At 43.3% G+C, this 18,630-nt stretch overlaps 1 protein-coding gene across 1 annotated transcript in view; it reads right to left on the reverse strand.

Moving 5' to 3' along the window:
* Window positions 1-5,960, reverse strand: part of LOC111153245 (electron transfer flavoprotein alpha subunit) — an 82,226-nt gene extending 76,266 nt beyond the window's left edge. Inside the window, exon 1 of the mRNA XM_022512151.1 lies at window positions 5,825-5,960. Coding sequence (XP_022367859.1) covers window positions 5,825-5,863 — 39 coding nt within the window. The 5' untranslated portion in view covers window positions 5,864-5,960. The remainder of the gene's footprint in view (window positions 1-5,824) is intronic.
* Between the last annotated feature and the right edge of the window lie 12,670 nt (window positions 5,961-18,630).

Here is an 18,630-nt window from a genome sequence, read left to right on the forward strand (position 1 = left end):
AAATGTTGGGGTTCAGAGCTGATGGCCAAGAAAGAGTTCTTGAGATGTCTTCAGTGCAAAAGGGTGATTTTAGTAAAGCACAGAGACAGGACCCATGGCAGAAAGAGCTATACTGGCGCTATGACAGATGACTAGCTTCTGAGGCGCTAGCCATTGTTAGGGAAAGGTCATTTATTACTATCTAGTAAAACCTTCGTCATGAGACCCTTCAGATGTATATTAGTAGGCCATATTCTTAGAGGATGATTACAAACATGTATCTGGTGGTAAAGATAAAGGAAGTTTCCAAAGGAATTTGTATGTGTAAAGAAGACTTACAGGATCCTGGAGGTCAGGATAATGTTAATCATACAGGCAGCTGAGTTCCTAGAGGAAGGTCACTCTACCTGTTTCAAGGACTTGTCGGTGGGCTGTAGGCAATAAGAAAATTTAATTTTCTTCTTTTGGCTTTGTTTCCCACATCATCACAAGAAAACAGGAGCCAGAAGGGACTCCCACTATAGAAATATATGACAACTTGAGAGCATCAGAAAATTTAAGATCATGGGGCACCTGTGTGGCTCAGTCAGTTAACCAGCCAGCTTTTGATTTCAGCTCAGGTCATGATCTCAGGGTCCTGGGATTGAGCTCCATGTTGGTCTCTGCACTCAGGAGCAAATCTGCTTGAGGATTCTCTCACTCCCTCTCCCTGTGCCCCTACCCTACCCATACAAGCTCGGGGGCACATGTACTCTCTCTCATAAATAAATAAATATTTTCTAAAAAATGTTATATTAGTGGATTTTAACATACTAAATAAAGGATCCATAATAAAAACATAAATAAGGAAATGTTCTTCCTTAAAATGGAATGCTAATAAATGTAGAAAGAATGATGGAATTAGAAAAATTACCATTTTACACCACAGTAATAATTTCTCTTAAGAACGATATATGTTAAGACTAGTGAGTGAACTGCTATTCAACATAGTACTAGAAGTCCTAGCCTCAGCAATCAGACAACAAAAGAAATTAAAGACATCCAAATCAGCAAAGAAATCAAACTCTCACTCTTTGCAGATGATATGATACTTTATGCGGAAAACCCCAAAAACTCCACTCCAAAACTGCTAGAACTCATACAGGAATTCAGTAAAGTGTCCGGATATAAAATCAATGCACAGAAATCAGTTGCATTTCTATACACCAACAACAAGACAGAAGAAAGAAAAGTTAAGGAGTTGATCCCATTTACAATTGCACCCAAAACCATAAGATACCTAGGAATAAACCTAACCAAAGAGGCAAAGAATCTGTACTCAAGAAACTATAAAGTACTCATGAGAGAAATTGAGGAAGACAGAAAGAAATGGAAAAATGTTCCATGCTCATGGATTGGAAGAACAAATATTGTGAAAATGTCTATACTACCTAAAGCAATCTACACATTTAATGCAATCCCAATCCAAATACCATCAATTTTTTTCAAAGAAATGGAACAAATAATCCTAAAATTTATATGGAACCAGAAAAGACCCCGAATAGCCAGAGGAATGTTGAAAAAGAAGACCAAAGTTGGTGGCATCACAATTTTAGACTTCAAACTCTATTAAAAGCTGTAATCATCAGGACAGTATGGTACTGGCACAAAAACAGACACATAGATCAATGGAACAGAATAGAGAGCCCAGAAATGGACCCTCAACTCTTTGGTCAACTAATCTTCGACAAAGCAGGAAAGAATGTCCAATGGAAAAAAGTCTCTTCAAAAAATGGGTGTTGGGAAAACTGGACAGCCACATGCAGAAGAATGAAACTGGACCATTTCCTTACACCACACATAAAAATAGACTCAGAATAGATGAAAGACTTCAATGTGAGACAGATATCCATCAAAATCCTTGAGGAGAACACAGGCAGCAACCTCTTCAACCTCAGCTGAGCAACTTCTTCCTAGAAACATTGCCAAAGGCAAGGGAAGCAAGGGGAAAATTAACTATTGGGACTTCATCAAGATCAAAAGCTTTTGCACAGCAAAGGAAACAGTTAACAAAACCAAAAGACAACTGAAAGAATGGGAGAAGATACTAGCAAATGACATATCAGATAATGGGCTAGTACCCAAAATCTATAAAGAACCTACCAAACTCAACACCCGAAGAACAAATAATCCAATCAAGAAATGGGCAGAAGACATGAACAGACATTTCTGCAAAGACATCCAGAAGGCCAACAGACACATGAAAAAGTGCTCTACATCACTCGCTCGGCATCAGGGAAATACAAATCAAAACCACAATGAGATACCATCTCACACCAGTCAGAATGGCTAAAATTAACAAGTCAGGAAACGACAGATATTGGCAAGGATGCAGAGAAAGGGAACCCTCCTACACCGTTGGTGGGAATGCAAGCTGGTGCAGCCACTCTGGAAAACAGTATGGAGGTTCCTCAAAAAGTTGACAATAGAGCTACCCTAAGACCCAGCGATTGCACTACTGGGTATTTACCCTAAAGATATAACGGTAGTGATCCGAAGGGGCATGTGCACCCAAATGTTTATAGCAGCAACGTCCACAACAGCCAAACTATGGAAAGAACCTAGATGTCCATCAACAGATGAATGGATAAAGAAGAAGTAGTATATATACACAATGGAATACTATGCAGCCATCAAAAGAAGCGAAATCTTGCAATTTGCAATGACGTGGATGGACCTAGAGGGTATTATGCTGAGTGAAATAAGTCAATCTGAGAAAGACAATTATCCTATGATCTCCCTGATATGAGGAATTTGAGAGGCAGAGTGGGTGGGGGGGATCGGGGGAGTAGGGAAGGAAAAACTGAAACAAGATGGCATTGGGGGGGGATAAATCACAAAACAAACAGGGTTGCTGGGGGGTGGGGGGTAGGGACAGGGTAGTTGGGTTACGGACAATGGGGAGGGTATGTGCTATGGTGAGTGCTGTGAAATGTGTAAGCCTGATGACTCACAGAACTATATGCCTGGGGCAAATAATACATTATGTGTTAATTTAAAAAAAAAGACTAGTGGGTGAAAGCCTGAGAGAAACAAATGATTTACATAATCTCAATATATCTCCCTCCAAATTAGTTTAAAATCACAAAGGTAGAAGTAGTTACTTGTTAGTGGAAAAACCTGGTGAACAACACTTAAACCAAGTAAAGTTACCACCACCAATAATGGGATAAATCAGTATTATGAGCCTCCTAACATGATGCGCTGAGAACACGTATCACTTCTGCAAAACTCCTGCCAAAATAACATGAGGAAACACTAGACAAACCTAAACTGGAAACAGTCAACAAAAAAGGCCTGTACTCTTCAAAAATGTCAATGCCATCAAAGCTAAAGAAAGGCTGAGGGGCTTTTCCAACAAAGACTAAATGAGACATGAAAACTAAATGCAAGGCATGATCCTGGACTACCCTAAACCAAACTGCTAGGAAATTTGCTATAAATGATATTAATGTGACAACTGGCAACATTTGAATGTCTGCAGATTTTATAACAGTATTGTGTCATTGTTCAAGTTCCTGACTTTGCCAATTTTACTGCGGAAATGAAAGGTGAACCTCCTTGTTCTCAGAAAATACACACCGACTTACTTAAGGGGCATGTCTGCAACACATTCTCAAATTGTTCAGAAAAATAACAAGGGGCACCTGGGTGGCTCAGCTGGTTGAGTGGCCAACTCCTGGTTTCAGCTGAGGTCATGATCTCAGCTCCACAAATCCAGCTTCACGCTGAGGCAGGATCCTGCCTGTGGATTCTCTCCCTCTCCCTTTGCCCCTCCCCCAGCACAAATGTGCACGTTTTCTCTCTCTCTCTTTCTCTCTCTCTCTTTCACACAAGCTATCTCTCTCAAATAAATAAATCTTTTAAAAAAAAAAGGAAAAAGATAAATAATAAGTATATATGAAAAGAGAGAAAGCAAATAAGCCAAACTGTTAATAGCTAGTAAAACCGAAAGGGTTTTGAGAATTATGTACACTATTCTTAGAGCTTTCCTGTAAGTTTGAAGTTATTTCAAAATTTGAAAAATTAAATATGTATGGGTATTTATGGATCTATTTTAGAAGTGTTCCCACCACTTCCTTATATTCTTGAAATTCAACTCTGAAACATTCTTATGACTTTAAAGCAACTACTCGACTTAGCTTGATTTCATATTTTCAAAATAAGTCAAGGTCAAACTTCTTGGCAAACCACAATAAAGATTGGGAAATACTGTGAATGTCCATCGGTAAATTGTGTTGACAAGAAATTACTTAAGCTAATCATTCCATTTTTTCCGTTAGATCTATAAAACATCCGAGTCCCAAATTGCCCCCAACTAAAATTATTTTTTTTTTTTAAGATTTTATCTATTTTAGAGAAAGAGAACACAGTGGGGGTGGAGGGCAGAGAGAGAAGGAGAAGCAGACTCCCCGCTGAGCAGGGAGCCAGACACGAAGCTCAATCCCTGGACCTTAAGATCATGACCTGAGCCAAAGGTAGATGCTTAACCAACTGAGCCACCTAGGCGCCAAATTATTTCACTTATGCCAGACTCCTAACCTGTCCACAAAACTACCTTCTAATTACTGTGTAGCTATTTTTCTGCCAGTCTGACACTGATAGGTGAATTACCCCAAATCCGTGACTTTAACTTGTTTATGTCTTTATCTTCTGAGGAAAAAAATCTCTTGGGAGAAAGAATGAACACTGCCTTGAAGGATGGAGATTTGAACTTTTCTTACAAGGAAGAGGGACACACGGGATTTTTTTTTTTTTTTTTTTTAATGAAACAAGGAATACACAGAAAAAGAGCCTACAGACATCTAGGAATATTGCCAGCTATGTCTCAGAGAGAAAAATCTCTGTGGGATGGGAAAATATGCATGCATAAAACCACCTGCAGGAAAAGTACAAAACGTCAACAAGGTTTCTGACCAGTTTAACAATCTTGTTTTTCAGTTAGCCTAATTTTAAACTGGAAAACTTACAGGATTAACCATATAAATTGTTATTTGACTTGTAATTGATCAACCTCCAAATACTACTGTCCCATAGCATAAAGACAAAGATATACTTTCTATTTGTATTTCCCACAAGAGAGAAATGTGGTAAACTCATGATTCGTCACTAAAGAAAGCATCAAAAACTTAACCACTATCAACAGTTCCCTGGCTCTTTAGCCAACAATCTACTACTGCAGTATAAAAAGATGTCTGCCTTTCAAAACTGGCTAAAGCTGTCAAATTGGATGACTGACTTTACACTACAATCACCTATACTCAGCACTGCCCCAAAAGCCAGGGAGCAGAGCAAGTTTCCACAAAACCTCCCCCTTCCAGCCTCCGTCCCCCAGATTGGGAGCGGATACCAGCAGCCACCACGCGCCCAGAGAAAAGGTTTTAGAATTCAAGTTTTAAACTCTTTCCCAACTTTCCCAGGGGGGCATCCCAGCAGCGACATTTTCCTCCCTCCATTAGTGACTCCCGGGGATGTGGCAGCCTGCTCCCAGCCAACGTAGAGAACCTGGAGGCCTGGGGGAGAGCAGAGTAAACCCGGAGCACGGAGTGGGGGTGGGAAGCAGAAGCGCAGCCTCTAATTGAGGTCACTCTGACCTCGGACTTCGCCCCCGCCCCCAACGCAGGCGACCCGGAAGGAGTCCACAGCAGGCCCCAGAACCCTGAGCCCGAGCTACAGACCCGGCTGGGCCTGCCTGCGGTAAGATCGGTCAGGTCCGTGGGAGACGGTGACCTTCGCCAAGACCCTCACGGGGACGGCACACTGAGGCTGGCCCGTCACCGGGCTCGTCCCACCCCTCGGGACTCACCGCCCGCCGGAGCTGCCCTGGAGCCGCAGCTCGGAACATGGTCTTCGCTCCCGTCCGCCTCGCAGCAACGTCAGTCTTCCAGCAACCCGCAGCCGAGCGCTGCAGGGCAGCTCCTGCGAGTCACTGTAACGCTCGCGAGACGCGCGAACGAGAGCGGGAACGCCTCAGGCAAAGAGCACGAGTTCACGGTTTCTGTCTGCCCATTGGGCAGTCGCGCAGCCAATGGGGACGGCGGAAAGTTAGGGACAAGACTTGGAAGTAAGGCAAAGGTGAGACGGTCCGCTGAGAGGCCGCGGGTGAAGTGCGGCGGCAAAATGCCTGGTGGAGTTGGTGAATTGCAGGTTACCGTGGCCCAAAAGGCCTCTCCGCCGCACAGTGGGCACCGTGGTTACCGAGAACTTTCCCCCTGGGATGCTGACGTCACTTTCCTGGCTTCCCAGCCCTCGCACTCCTATATCTTTTGCTCGCTTATTTGTTCACACATAATCAGCGCTACACTTGTAACGTGCTGAACACATTTTCCAGGTCAGGAGATTATAATAAAAGGATGCATGAGATGCTGACCTCACCAGACTCTGAAGGAAACAATCGTTCCTTCATGGAAAGAGGGATTTGCCAAACTGTTGCTATTTGAGTTAGGTTCTAGGGAAAAAATAACCGTGTGGGCAAAAACCCATAAGGGGAAGGTTCAAGGACAGGGATATGACTGTGTGTCGCCTGCAAAAAGAGGCAAAATGGCTGGAACAACAGATTGGTCAAGGCCTTGAAAGTGGGTGACTTGGGGCCCACCCTGATCCTGTCCTCTCCCCACTCTGTCACTGGGCACCCCACCCACATCCTGGCTTCAGGGCCCTTGGCTGCCAAATCTCTCCTGACCTTTAGATCCACGTATATATGGGCATCTCTTCAGGAAGTCCCGCAACATCTCAAACCCATGCAATCGACTGCATTCCCTTCTCCATTTTATTCTCCGGTATTCCCTTTTCTCAGGAATGCTTTCCACGTCCCCCTATCTGCTCAAGCCAGAAACCTAGGGGACCATCCTTGACTCCTTTCTCCCCTTCATTCCCTTATCCTACCAGTCACTAAGTTCTAGCAATTCCACTCTCAAACAGTTCCCAAATCCATCTAAGACTCTCTTCTACCCCACTCTGTGTTTGGATTGTTCTAGTTACCTTCTTCCTGTTCACCCAGCTTTTAGTCTTCACCCTCCAATCCACCTCCCACTGCAACCAAAGGGCTCTTTCAAAAGAGTAGATTGGTGATGTTACTCCCTTGTTGAACACACTTCAGTGCCCCTACCATGGGCTTTTAAGATAAAATGCAAACCCCTTAACGTGACATATAAGCCCTACATGAGCTAATCCTTTCCTTTCTCTTGAGCCTTGTCTTCCCCCCACCCTCATCCCCCATGGCCATACACACCTTCCTTCATATCTTCCAATGCCCTACCCACTCTGCCTTCCCACTCTCTTCTTCCTCATTCTACCTTTACTCCTTCAACTGTTTAATAACTACTCATTTTGGAAATTTTGGCTTGGACATTCCTCCCCCCACTAACTCTGAATGAAATACCTCTCCCATGTGCCCGTATTTTCACCTGTACTTTCCCTATATTGACAATTGTCATATAGGTTGTAATGACCTGGTTACTTCTTTGTCTCACCCATCCGACTGTAAGGCCTACAAAGGCAGAGGGTATGTCCTACCTCTTTTTTTTATTGTGTCTTCAACACAATAAAAAACAACACAACACAACACCTTCCACAGTGCCTGGCTCATAGTAGGCATTTGGTCAGTATTTGTTAAATGAATCAACAAACCAACAAACCAAAAAAGGACTTGTTAAAAAAGTCTGAACTTTACCATAAAATTTTTAGGCAGGGGAGTGATATATTTGGAAATGGTCTCAATTCCCAATTTATCAACCACCTATCTTTACACCATTTTTCCATCCTAACTAATAAATCCCACTGGCTTTACCTTCAAAAGATCTCTAGAAATCAATAACTTCTACCAACACCTCTTTATTCCTCTACCACTACCACCTTCCCTATCTTCTCTCACACAGATGACTACAGGAGCCCCCTATCTGTTCTGTGTATCCCCTGGCCTCCTGCATTCTCTTTCCCAAACAGCAAACTGAATATCCCCTCTGCTCAAACCCCTCTTCTGTTACTGTGCCCCAGACACAGGCCTTGCTGCTCTTGAACTCACCAAGTGGCTCCCATCTCAGGGCTTTACACTTTGGTTGTTCCCTTTGCCTGAAATGCATTTTCCTGGGGATCCACATGGCTCTTTTTATCACTTTATTCAGATTGCTGCTCAAAAGCCACATTTTCAGAAAGGCCAACCTTGACAGCTTGGGCTAAAATAGCACCCTTCCCTCTAATTTGATTTTTCTGCTTGGCATTTGTCACCACCTAATAGGATACACATTTTTGTTCATTTGTTTATTGCTGATCTACTTGCATTATTGCTGATCTACTCTGCATTCTACAGAGAATGTAGGTTCTCTGGAGCAAGAACTTTGAGTCAACAAACATTCTTAGGACCCTGTGCTTAGCTTTTGCTTTTTCCTCTTTCCTCTTTCCCATGTCTAGTCCACCTTTAACACTCCACTCAGGGGACATTTCTTCTGTAGGGTCTTCCCTGATCTTCCAGGATAAATGAATCCTTCCCTCTTCATCCTCCTGGTTCTGTGAACAATGAAGTGAGAACTCAGCTTGAACATCTACGTGCAACCACGTAGATGATGTCTGTACCCATGAGGAGACTGGAGCTTTTGGACACCCCTCCCCCAGTGAATCATCTGTGGAAGGGACAATTTAGTATTCCACTTATCCCTGCATTTGCCTCCCAGTCTGGTCCCTAGATCAACTCATCTGAGTCCTGTGGAAGTGGAAGGAAGAGGGAAGAGTCAGGAAAAACTGAAAGGGATATTTAACTAAAAACCATGTCAAAAATAGGTACACAAACTAACCTCCTTCCATGCCTCCCTATCCATGACAAAGCAAAACACAAAAGCGGGGAGAACATTCCCCAGCCTCACCCCCATGACACAGCTTTGTCACCTCCCAGGCTGCGTGAATCAGCAGCATCTGTACTCTCAAGGCATAATACCCATGGAGTAGAGTGTTTCCTAGCAGAGCAGGGCCAGAGCAGAGGAGAAGGCTGAAAACTGCCAAAGTCTGTGATAACAGACAAGACCTGTTCCTGAGCACACATGAGACGCCCCCTAAGGATTTTGTGGGGGGCGGGAGGGGTGGAGGAGTTTTATATTTACATGGAGGTCAGGTACTACCAAAATGTGAACACTATATTGGAAGATTTTCTGTATACATATTTGGGTGTCTGTCCTTCCCACTCAGTTATAAGATACTTTGATAGTGAGACCCATGGTTTTTACTACTTGGTTCACGTTTGTGGATGTTTAGTGAGCGGAAAAGGAAGAGATGGGTAGGGGAAAGGGAGGGTGGATTTGTCAGTCAACCATGGAAGGCTTACTCCAGTCTATTTTGGAAAACGTGTCATCATCTTCTTTCCTCTCCACAGGCCAGCTTCAGGAGCACTCCTCCAGGTTCCTGGTGGGAACTTAGAAGAGGAGGGTTAGTGGGATAAACTACAGACCCAGCTACTGCACCTGTCCAGGGGCCACAACTCGTACTCATTGTCTCCCTACTTGTTTTCAATCCTAAGTTCCCCTTACCTTCAAGTAGCAGCTTCTCTGGTCTTGGTGGCTTACCTGAGGATCTGAGCCCCTGACCGCCACAAATTCTCAGGGGCTTGGGGCTGCTATACGTGTCCATTTATTGTCAAAATTGAGCAAGAGAGTACTGAGAAGCGCCCAAGTAGATCACTCTTGGCCAAGATGATGACTCTTCTTGCCTGCTGGTCCCCACAGACAAAGTGCTCAGGGAGCAGCTGTAGCTTATAGTTCAATAGGACTCCTGCTGTGTCCTCTTGTGGAAGATTCCCCCTCTGGGGACAAATACCTCTAACCCTGCCAAGCCCAGAGTTGTGAGATTTGGAAGCCCAGATTCTACAAGTGCCCCCGAGAGTGATGGTAGTAGGTCTCCCCTGTTTCTACCCAGTGGTTACTGGGTCCATGTATTCTTCTGACTGGAGACACAACACCATATAAAGGTCTTTGATGCAAGATGTACTTGGCATCCTGGAAGATGAACCCCATCTTCATAAAGTGTTGCCTCCAAGCTGACACATCACGTGGGCCTTCAGGAGGCCATTCTGATGCCCTATCAGGCCAGCACCTTCTGGGTGGTCCAGGCTATGAAGAGATGAGTGAATCCAATGATCATGGGCTCCTTCCTGAACCTCCACTTTGGTGAGTGGGGTCCCTGATCTTACATGATGTTATGTGAGATCTTGTGCTGGTGAATGAAATATTCTAAACGCCCCCTGCGTAGTGGTACTGGATAGGATCTTGTGGGCAGGAAAGGCAAACAGTACCCAGAATATATCAATTCCTGTCAGGATGAATCACAGCTCCTCCAGGATGGAAGGGGTTCAGTGTAGTCAACTTGCCACTACAAGGCCAACTGGTCTCCTGGAGGACTGTTTTTGTTTTTGTTTTTGTTTTGTTTTGTTTTGTTTTTAAAGATTTTATTTATTTGACAGGCAGAGATCACAAGTAGGCAGAGAGGCAGGCAGAGAGAGAGGAAGGGAAGCAGGCTCCCTGCTGAGCAGAGAGCCCGATGCGGGGCTCGATCCCAGGACCCTGAGATCATGACCTGAGCCGAAGGCAGAGGCTTTAACCCACTGAGCCACCCAGGCGCCCCTGGAGGACTGTTTTTATACTGGGGACACATTCAGCAGCAACCAGAGCTAACCGTAGTCCTTGTAAGTGGGAGCCCATGCTATTAGGCTCCTAGCTTCAATATCTCCCACTGTGGCTACTTCATCCAAGTGTCCTTAGTGCCAGCATTGGGTGGCTGATGAGGGAGATTGGCTAAGTTCACCTGACCAAGTGAATTTTGCCTTTCTTAGTTACTTAATGCCTCTTCTATGGTGGATGCTTTCTGGTGGGTGTTAACATGTGATCTTCACACTCTAGGGCACCTGGCTGGCTCGGTCAGTAGAGCACGTGACTCTTGATCTTGGTCATGAATGTGAGCCCCACGTTGGATGTGGAGACTATTTAAACAAAGATCTTTATACCTTGTAGCAACTCCCATACATCTTATCCATCCTTGTGCCTCTATCCCAAACCACCTGTCCCTAATCTTCCCAAATTTCTTCTTCCAGGCACTTACCAGCCATACGGCCCTTTCACCATTGCTCCTGAGGTCATATATATTCTAACCTTGGGACATTTCTCTGTCCACAAAGTGGGTGCCCAGGCGGACCTCCTGAAGTTCTGCCCACTGACCTCTTCTTTCACCCTGTTTCTCAAGGTCACCCCTAGGGGGTTGTATCATAACTGACGTCCATGCTCAGTCACATGCTGAGGCAACTCTCCACAAGCCAAATACAGGCTTTGTCCTCCTCTTGCAGCTGGTGGCAAGGAAGCCTACATAGAGCCATCAGTGTGAGCTGAGGAGGTGCTTGTCTAATGGTGGCATGATGACCTGGTGTCTGGGCTGCCTCCTCAGGCCAAACTTGTCATCTGATCCCACTTGTGTTCAATCCCGGATGCACCCTTTCCATCAGAGGATGGATTGCTGCTCCGGCCTGATGTTATGTCTTGGTGGGTTTGATAGAGCCTGCCTCATGATGGGTAGTTCTGACATGTTGTCACTTGGTGTCTTATGATCAGGCCCAGTGGTGCACAAGCAGTTTTTTTCAAAAGGCACATAAATCTCTCCCACAGATGGCACAGTCTTGCTCCAGCACCCCAACATTGTGATTCCCAGCAAAACTTGCCATAAACTAGACACAGCATCTTTTTCTACCACTGAAAACACTGATACCATCTATACCATCCATAGAAGCATAAAGGGACAGCTTGCACTGCAGCCTGAAACTACTCTATAAGCTTTTTCTGCCTTGAGCTCCACTGAAAGCTGGTGGCCTTTTGTGTCTCCTGGTTTGTGGCCCAGAGCAATATTCCTGGTGTGAAATATACTGTGTCCAGAATCCAATGAGAGCTACCAGGTGTTATGCTTCCTTCTTCATGGTAGGAGGCAGTAATTTCTCTTTTTCTTTGGCTGGACTATGTGGTATGCCCTTGACACTGGACACTTCATGATATGACAGCCCCTGAACTTTATACAATTTATGGCCCACCTTCTGGAGTATATGTGTCACACCAAGGCCTCTAATGGGTTAGCCACATTTTGTCCATCAGGCTGAGTTAGTATGATGTCATCAATGAAATAGATTCAGTATGATGTTCTGGGGGGTATTCAAACGCTCCTGATCTCTGCAGCCCACATTGTGACAGGCTGAAAGTTAACATAGCTTTGGAGGAAGACCGCAAATGTACCTACATATACTGTTTTATCTTTCACATGAATGCATACAGTTTCTGGGCCACTCTTCTCGTAGGGATTAAAAAAGAACCCCAAAAAAAATCTTAAAAAAAAAAACCAAAAACCCCATTCATCAAATCAATGTCTGTAGGAAGTATATTTGGGGCTGTGTTAATTTCTCCAACAAAGAGAGGAAATCTGGTGCGGGGGCTGCATAGGGCTACTCCTTGTGTGAGTGTATGGTAGTTTACTGCTATCCTCTAGGTTTCATCTGATTTTCACAGGGGCAATACTGGTGAATTCAACAGAAAAAGGATGGGGAGCTGTTAGATCCTGAAGGTTGCGTTGCTGTAGGAGGCCCTCTATCTTTTATACAACTGCCTGTTTATAACTCCTTGTCTTTTTTTTTTTTAAGATTTTATTTATTTATTTGACACAGAGAGAGAGAGAGATTGAGAACAGCGGAGGGAGAGGGAGAAGCAGACTCCCTGCTGAGCAGGGAGCCCAATGCAGAACTCGATCCCAGGACACTGAGATCATGACCCCAGCCGAAGGCAGATGTTTAATCGACCCAGGCACCTCTGCTCTTCATCTTTAAAATAATTTCTTCTGTAAGGCCTCAAGGAAGCATAATAATTGCCCCACAATCCCATCGTGCTGTTTCCTTACCTCCATGTTTCCCACGTGCCTCGTCCATTCCCTTCTGGATGCATACCATCCCAGTTCACCACTGGAGAAAGTCTTCACACCTGGACCACCACTTTCTGCTAAGAGTTATCTGTGTTCCAGGTCCCTTCAGTGCAGGGGTCCTCAAGTGCAAGGCTAGCAAAGATGGCTCCCAAATCCCATCTCATCCCCTGCTTTCTCAGAACACGTCTGCACTCCAACATTCTTGCTACCTTCTCTTGGACAAGCAGGAGGGTGCTGTCAGGATCCACACCTGTGTAAGGTGAGATAGAAGCAGAATTGGGCAGAAGGAGAGCATGGGCTGATATGCCAGCCTGAAGAGTAATCCAAGGGAATATGAATTCTTCTGTTATTGAATTAGAGGACAGTGCATTGTGTTTAATATGCAATAACACAATAACATGATAGCCATGCTAAAAAAATACAATGTATATTGGCTAACCGCCCAACACAACATTCTTGATTCATAATAGAACAACCATCAGAAAAACTAGAAAATTTAAAAGGGAAAATATCATCTACGTGAAATATTTAAAACAGACTATCTCATTACATCAGAATTTCTTCAAAACGGTGGAGAAGACAAGTGAGCTGCAACCGAAGTTACTGAGCAGTTGGTTTGTTAGCCGAACAAGGAGGGCCATTTACTGACGGGGAATTACTTGAATTGGGCCTGACTGCAGCAGCTGACAAAATATGTCCAGAGAAAATGAGCTCTTTTGCTACTGTGAGATTTGAGGGCAGAAGAGAACAGGAGGAAGCAAGTCAGTAATCAATTGAGAGCCAAAGCAGATTATTTCCAGTAGCTTTCCTTGGCTTTTGATGAGTTAACATTGAAATTGTTCTCAAATGTTTATAACGGCTTGATTTATCACAGCCCCAAGCTGGAAATAATCTAAACATCTATTCACTGGCAAATCATGGAACAAATTGTGATCTGGTATATTCAGTTGTGCCGTGGACTGAGTTCTGTTCCCCAGAACTCATATGTTGAAGATTTAACCCCCAATTTGATATTTGAAGATGGGGCCTTTGGTAGTCGTGTGTGAAGGAGGCTCTGAGGCGGAGCTCTCATGATGGGATTAATGTGTCCCTCCCCACTGCCCCACATGATGACCCACCCAGAGAGAAGTTGGCAGTCTGCAAGCCTGGAAGAAAGCCCTTGTGAGAAGCTGACCATGCTGACACCCTGATCTCAGACTTCTAGAACTCCAAGAAAACATCTCTCTCCCTTGTTTAGGTCACCCAGTCTATGGTATTTTGTTAGGGCTTCCCCAAAAATGACAAAGTATGGTCTATTGCATTCTCTGTAAAGCAGTGAAAAACTGACACATGGAACTATGAGGATCCACCTGAAAAGCACTATACTAAGTGAAATAAGCCAGACACAAAAGACATATGATTCTATTTCTATGACAGTCCGTAAAAGGCAAAACTAAAGGAAGAGAAAACAGGCGAGTGGTTTCTAGGAGCTAGGCCTGGCAAATGGGCACGAGAGAACATTCTAGGAAGATTAAAAGGTTCAATAACATGACTGCAGTATATGCAATGACTGTATACATTTACCAAAACTTAAAAAAAAACTGTGCATTTGAAATCGGTGAATTTTACTTTTGTAAATTTCACCTCAGTAAAGTTGCTTAAAACACATGCACACACAAACACGCACAGCAGGTCACTAGCTTGAAAGCTCTGCTTCTGTAATTTACAATCAGGATGTTGGTAGAAACATAACCGAAACATTTCATTTTAAAATCTGACCCACAGTCCTCCCTTCAATCCACCTGCAAATCCTCTTGGCTTTAGCTTTGTGCTTCCACTCTGGTCCAAGCCACGTTCTCTCTGTCTGGGACTTTTGCAGCAACCTCCCAACCAGTCTCCGAGCCTCTGCTCTTGCCTTCACCGGCTCTCCTCAGAATCAATAGAAATGCTCTTAAAATATAAACCACATTATACCATCATCCCTGTTCAAAACCGTCCCCCATCACACTGAGGAAGAAAAATCCAAAGATCTTGCTGTGGCTTCAAATCTTTCCTTGATCTGGCCCATGCTTGGCTCTGATTTATCTCATTCCCTCCACTTTGGGTACTCTTTCTACTCCGCCTCCAACACAGAAGCACACTCCTGCCTTGAGGCCTTTGTACTTGCTGTTCCCTCTGTCTGGAATGCTTTTCCGCCAGAGCTTCTGCAGAATTTGCTCCCACTCTTCATTCAGGTCTCAGCTTAAATATAACCTCCGAGAAGAGGCTTTCTTCAGTCACAGCTATGTAGCCCCTTCTCCATTTTCTCCTTCTCCTAACTATGTTTTATTTTTCAGGGCAAGGGCTTTGCTCCATTCATTACTGGATCGCTTGTGCCTGGAATAGTATCTGGCAGATGTACATACCCAGTGCCTATTCTTTCTGGATAAACAAATGAGTAGACGGATAAACAGATGAACTTTTTGCTATGAAGCCTTTTTAGACCTCCCAGCCTGCACCTTTCTCTTCCTTTCCCTCATCCCTCTGGCTTTGGTTGTCTTTGTGTCTTTGTTTGTTTTTTAACAACAGGTTTATTGAGATATAATTCATGTGCCGTATAATTTACCCATTTAATTCTTACAGATAAATTATTTTTTGTGAACTCTGAGTTGTACAACCTTCACCACAGTCAATTTTAAAATATTTTGATCACCTCAAAAAGAAACTTGAGGGGCGCCTGGGTGGCTCAGTGGGTTAAAGCTTCTGCCTTCGGCTCAGGTCATGATCCCAGGGTCCTGGGATCAAGCCCCTTAAGGGGCTCTCTGCTCAGCAGGGAGCCTGCTTCCTCCTCTCTCTCTGCCTGCCTCTCTGCCTACTTGTGATCTCTGTCAAATAAATAAATAAAATCTTAAAAAAAAAAAAAAAAGAAAAGAAAAGAAACCTTGAACTCAGGCTGTCACACCCCTATCACCCCATCCCCCAAACCCTAAACAGCCACTCATCTACCTTCTGTCTATGGATTTGCCTATTATGAACATTTTTTGCAAATGGAGTCATATAATTTGTGCTCTTTTGTGACAAGCTTCTTTCACTTAGGATAATCTTTTCAAGGTTCATCCACATTGTAGCATGTGTCCATATTTTATTCTTTGTAATGACTGAATAATATTCTATTATATGGGTAAACTGCATTTTATTTATCCATTCATCAGTTGGTGGACATTTGGTTTTTTTTCCACTTTTTGGGCTCTTATGTATAATGCTGCTATAAACATTTGTGTGCAAGTTTTCATCTGGATATGTTTTCATTTCTTTAGGATTAGAATTGGCAACTTTATGCCTAACCATTTAAGGAACTGTCAAATTGTTTTCCAGTGTGGCTACACTATGTTACATTTCCACCAGCAACCTGTGAGTGCTCTGATCCCCACAACTCTTCAATTGTATTCATTGATCTATATGTGGCTTTGCTGTCTTGCCACAATACAGACATTTCGCTGTATTTCTGGGACCAGTTTGAACCTTAGGTTGTTATTGACCTTGTTATTGGTTAATGTTTAATATATGTGACACTCACTACCTCAACTGAACTGTAAACTCTTTTAGGACAGAGTCTATGTTTTATACATATTCCCTTCATCCCATGGTGAAGTGCCAGACATGCAGCCATTAACTCTTTGTTAATTATATGAAAGAATCACAACAGAAGTTGGCAACAACTAGGAAGGAAAGAAGGTAGGAAGGGAGGGAGGGAGGGAGGAAGGAACGGAAGGAGGGAGGGAGGGAGGGAAGGAGCAGGAATTCAGAGCTACAGGGGAAGTTAAAACATAACCATTTGAATTTTAAATGTTATAACAAAAGGTCAAACATCAAAAATCTCATTCTTCCCCTTCTTCTTGAAAAAGCAACTCATTATGAGGTTTTCCACATACAAAAGAATGAAGCTGGACCCCTTCCCTATACCATACACAAGAATTAACTCAAACTATAGACCAAAACATAAGAGCTAAAACTATAAAATTCTTAGGATAAAACATGAGTAAATTATCTTGACCTTAGTTTAGGTAAAGCCATCTTAGATATGACACCAAAAGCATGAGCAACAAAAGAAAACATTGATAAATTAGACTTTATCGATATTTAAAGCTTTTGTACTTCATGGGACACCATCAAGAAAGTGAAAAGACATCTCACAGAATGGGAAAAATATTGGTGAATTATATATCTGATAAGGAATTGTATCCAGCATATATAAAGCACTCTTCCAACCCAATAATGAAAATGAACCCATTTTCTTTAAATGAGCAAAGAATCTGAATAGACTTTTTCCCCAAAGAATATATAAACAAATGTCTTCTTCATGTGCCAGTAAGCACACGAAAAGACACTTGACATCATAAGTCATCAGGGAGACGTAAATCAAAACCACAATGAGATAGCTTCACATGCACTAGAACAGCTATCCTCAGGCAGACCATCACAGGTGTTGAGGAGGATGTGGAGAAAGTGGAATCCTGTGCAGCTGGTTGGCTAAACAATCTAGCAGCTCCCCAAAATGTTAGACATAGAGTTCCCTTGGGGGTCAGCAATTCTGTTCTGAGGTGTGTGCCCAAGAGAAATGAAAATGTGTGCTCCCACAAGACTTGTACATAAATGTTCATAGCGGCATTATTCATAATAGCCAAAAAGTGAAGACGCAAATGTCCATCAACTGACGAATGGATAAACAAAATGTGATATGTCCACACAACAGACTCTCGTTTAGTAATAAGGAAGGATGTAGTGCTGATGCATGCGACTACACGGATGAACTTTGAGAAGATCATGCCAAGGAAAAGAAGCCAGTCACAAAACAGCACAGAGTATGTGCTTCTATTCATGAAATGTCCAGAATAGGCAAAACTGAGAGATAGAAAGTAGAAGAGTGGTTGCCTATGGCTGAGGAGGGAATGAGTAATTGGGAGTGACTGCTAATGGGTATGTACTTTTGGTGGGGGGTAATGAAAATGTCAAAATTGTGGTGATGGTCTTGCAACTCTGTGAATATACTAAAACCCAACAAACTGTACACTTTAAGTATCTAAATTGCATAGGATATAGATACACACACAACATAGATACACACACACATCACGCATGAGGATGAGCGATGTTATGGTAAGTTCTCTCATTTATTTTCTGTTTTAACAAATCCTTTGAAAAAGGCTGTAATTTAATCATTGGTAATTACAAAGGTCTCGTACATATCTCACATACTAACTTAGACCCACCAGTGTTTCAGGACTCCAGGAGTGAATACTGCAGCTTTACACCTTAATCTGATCTACTTAAAACCCCTCAGTTCTCTCTGTCATCAATATGGCTCAAGTTTGGTGCTTCCCAGAGCCACCCTAGAATTTCTGTACAGGAGTATTTTAGGGGCAACAGTCTGGTTGGAAGAAAAAGAGGTCCAAGGAAGTGTCTTAAAGCTGTGTTTGCCCAGTAGATCCACTTTTCCCCTTACCATTTGGAGGCTGATGGAGATTGGGTCCCAGAGAACTGCTTCTGTAAAGCTTCAATGAGGACCACATAGAAATGGGCCTATATTCATATTTTCAAGGTTCATCCACGTTCTCAACAGGCTATTGTTTTGCTATGACATTCGCTGACTTTCTAAATATAGCACATGAAAATGGTCCTACATTTTAGCAGTGTCTGCCAACAGGACTTATTTCTTTGTGCTAAAAA

Source organism: Enhydra lutris, unplaced genomic scaffold (genome assembly GCF_002288905.1).
Source record: "Enhydra lutris kenyoni isolate GAN:26980312 unplaced genomic scaffold, ASM228890v2 scaffoldscaffold31, whole genome shotgun sequence".
Classification (NCBI taxonomy): domain Eukaryota; kingdom Metazoa; phylum Chordata; class Mammalia; order Carnivora; family Mustelidae; genus Enhydra; species Enhydra lutris.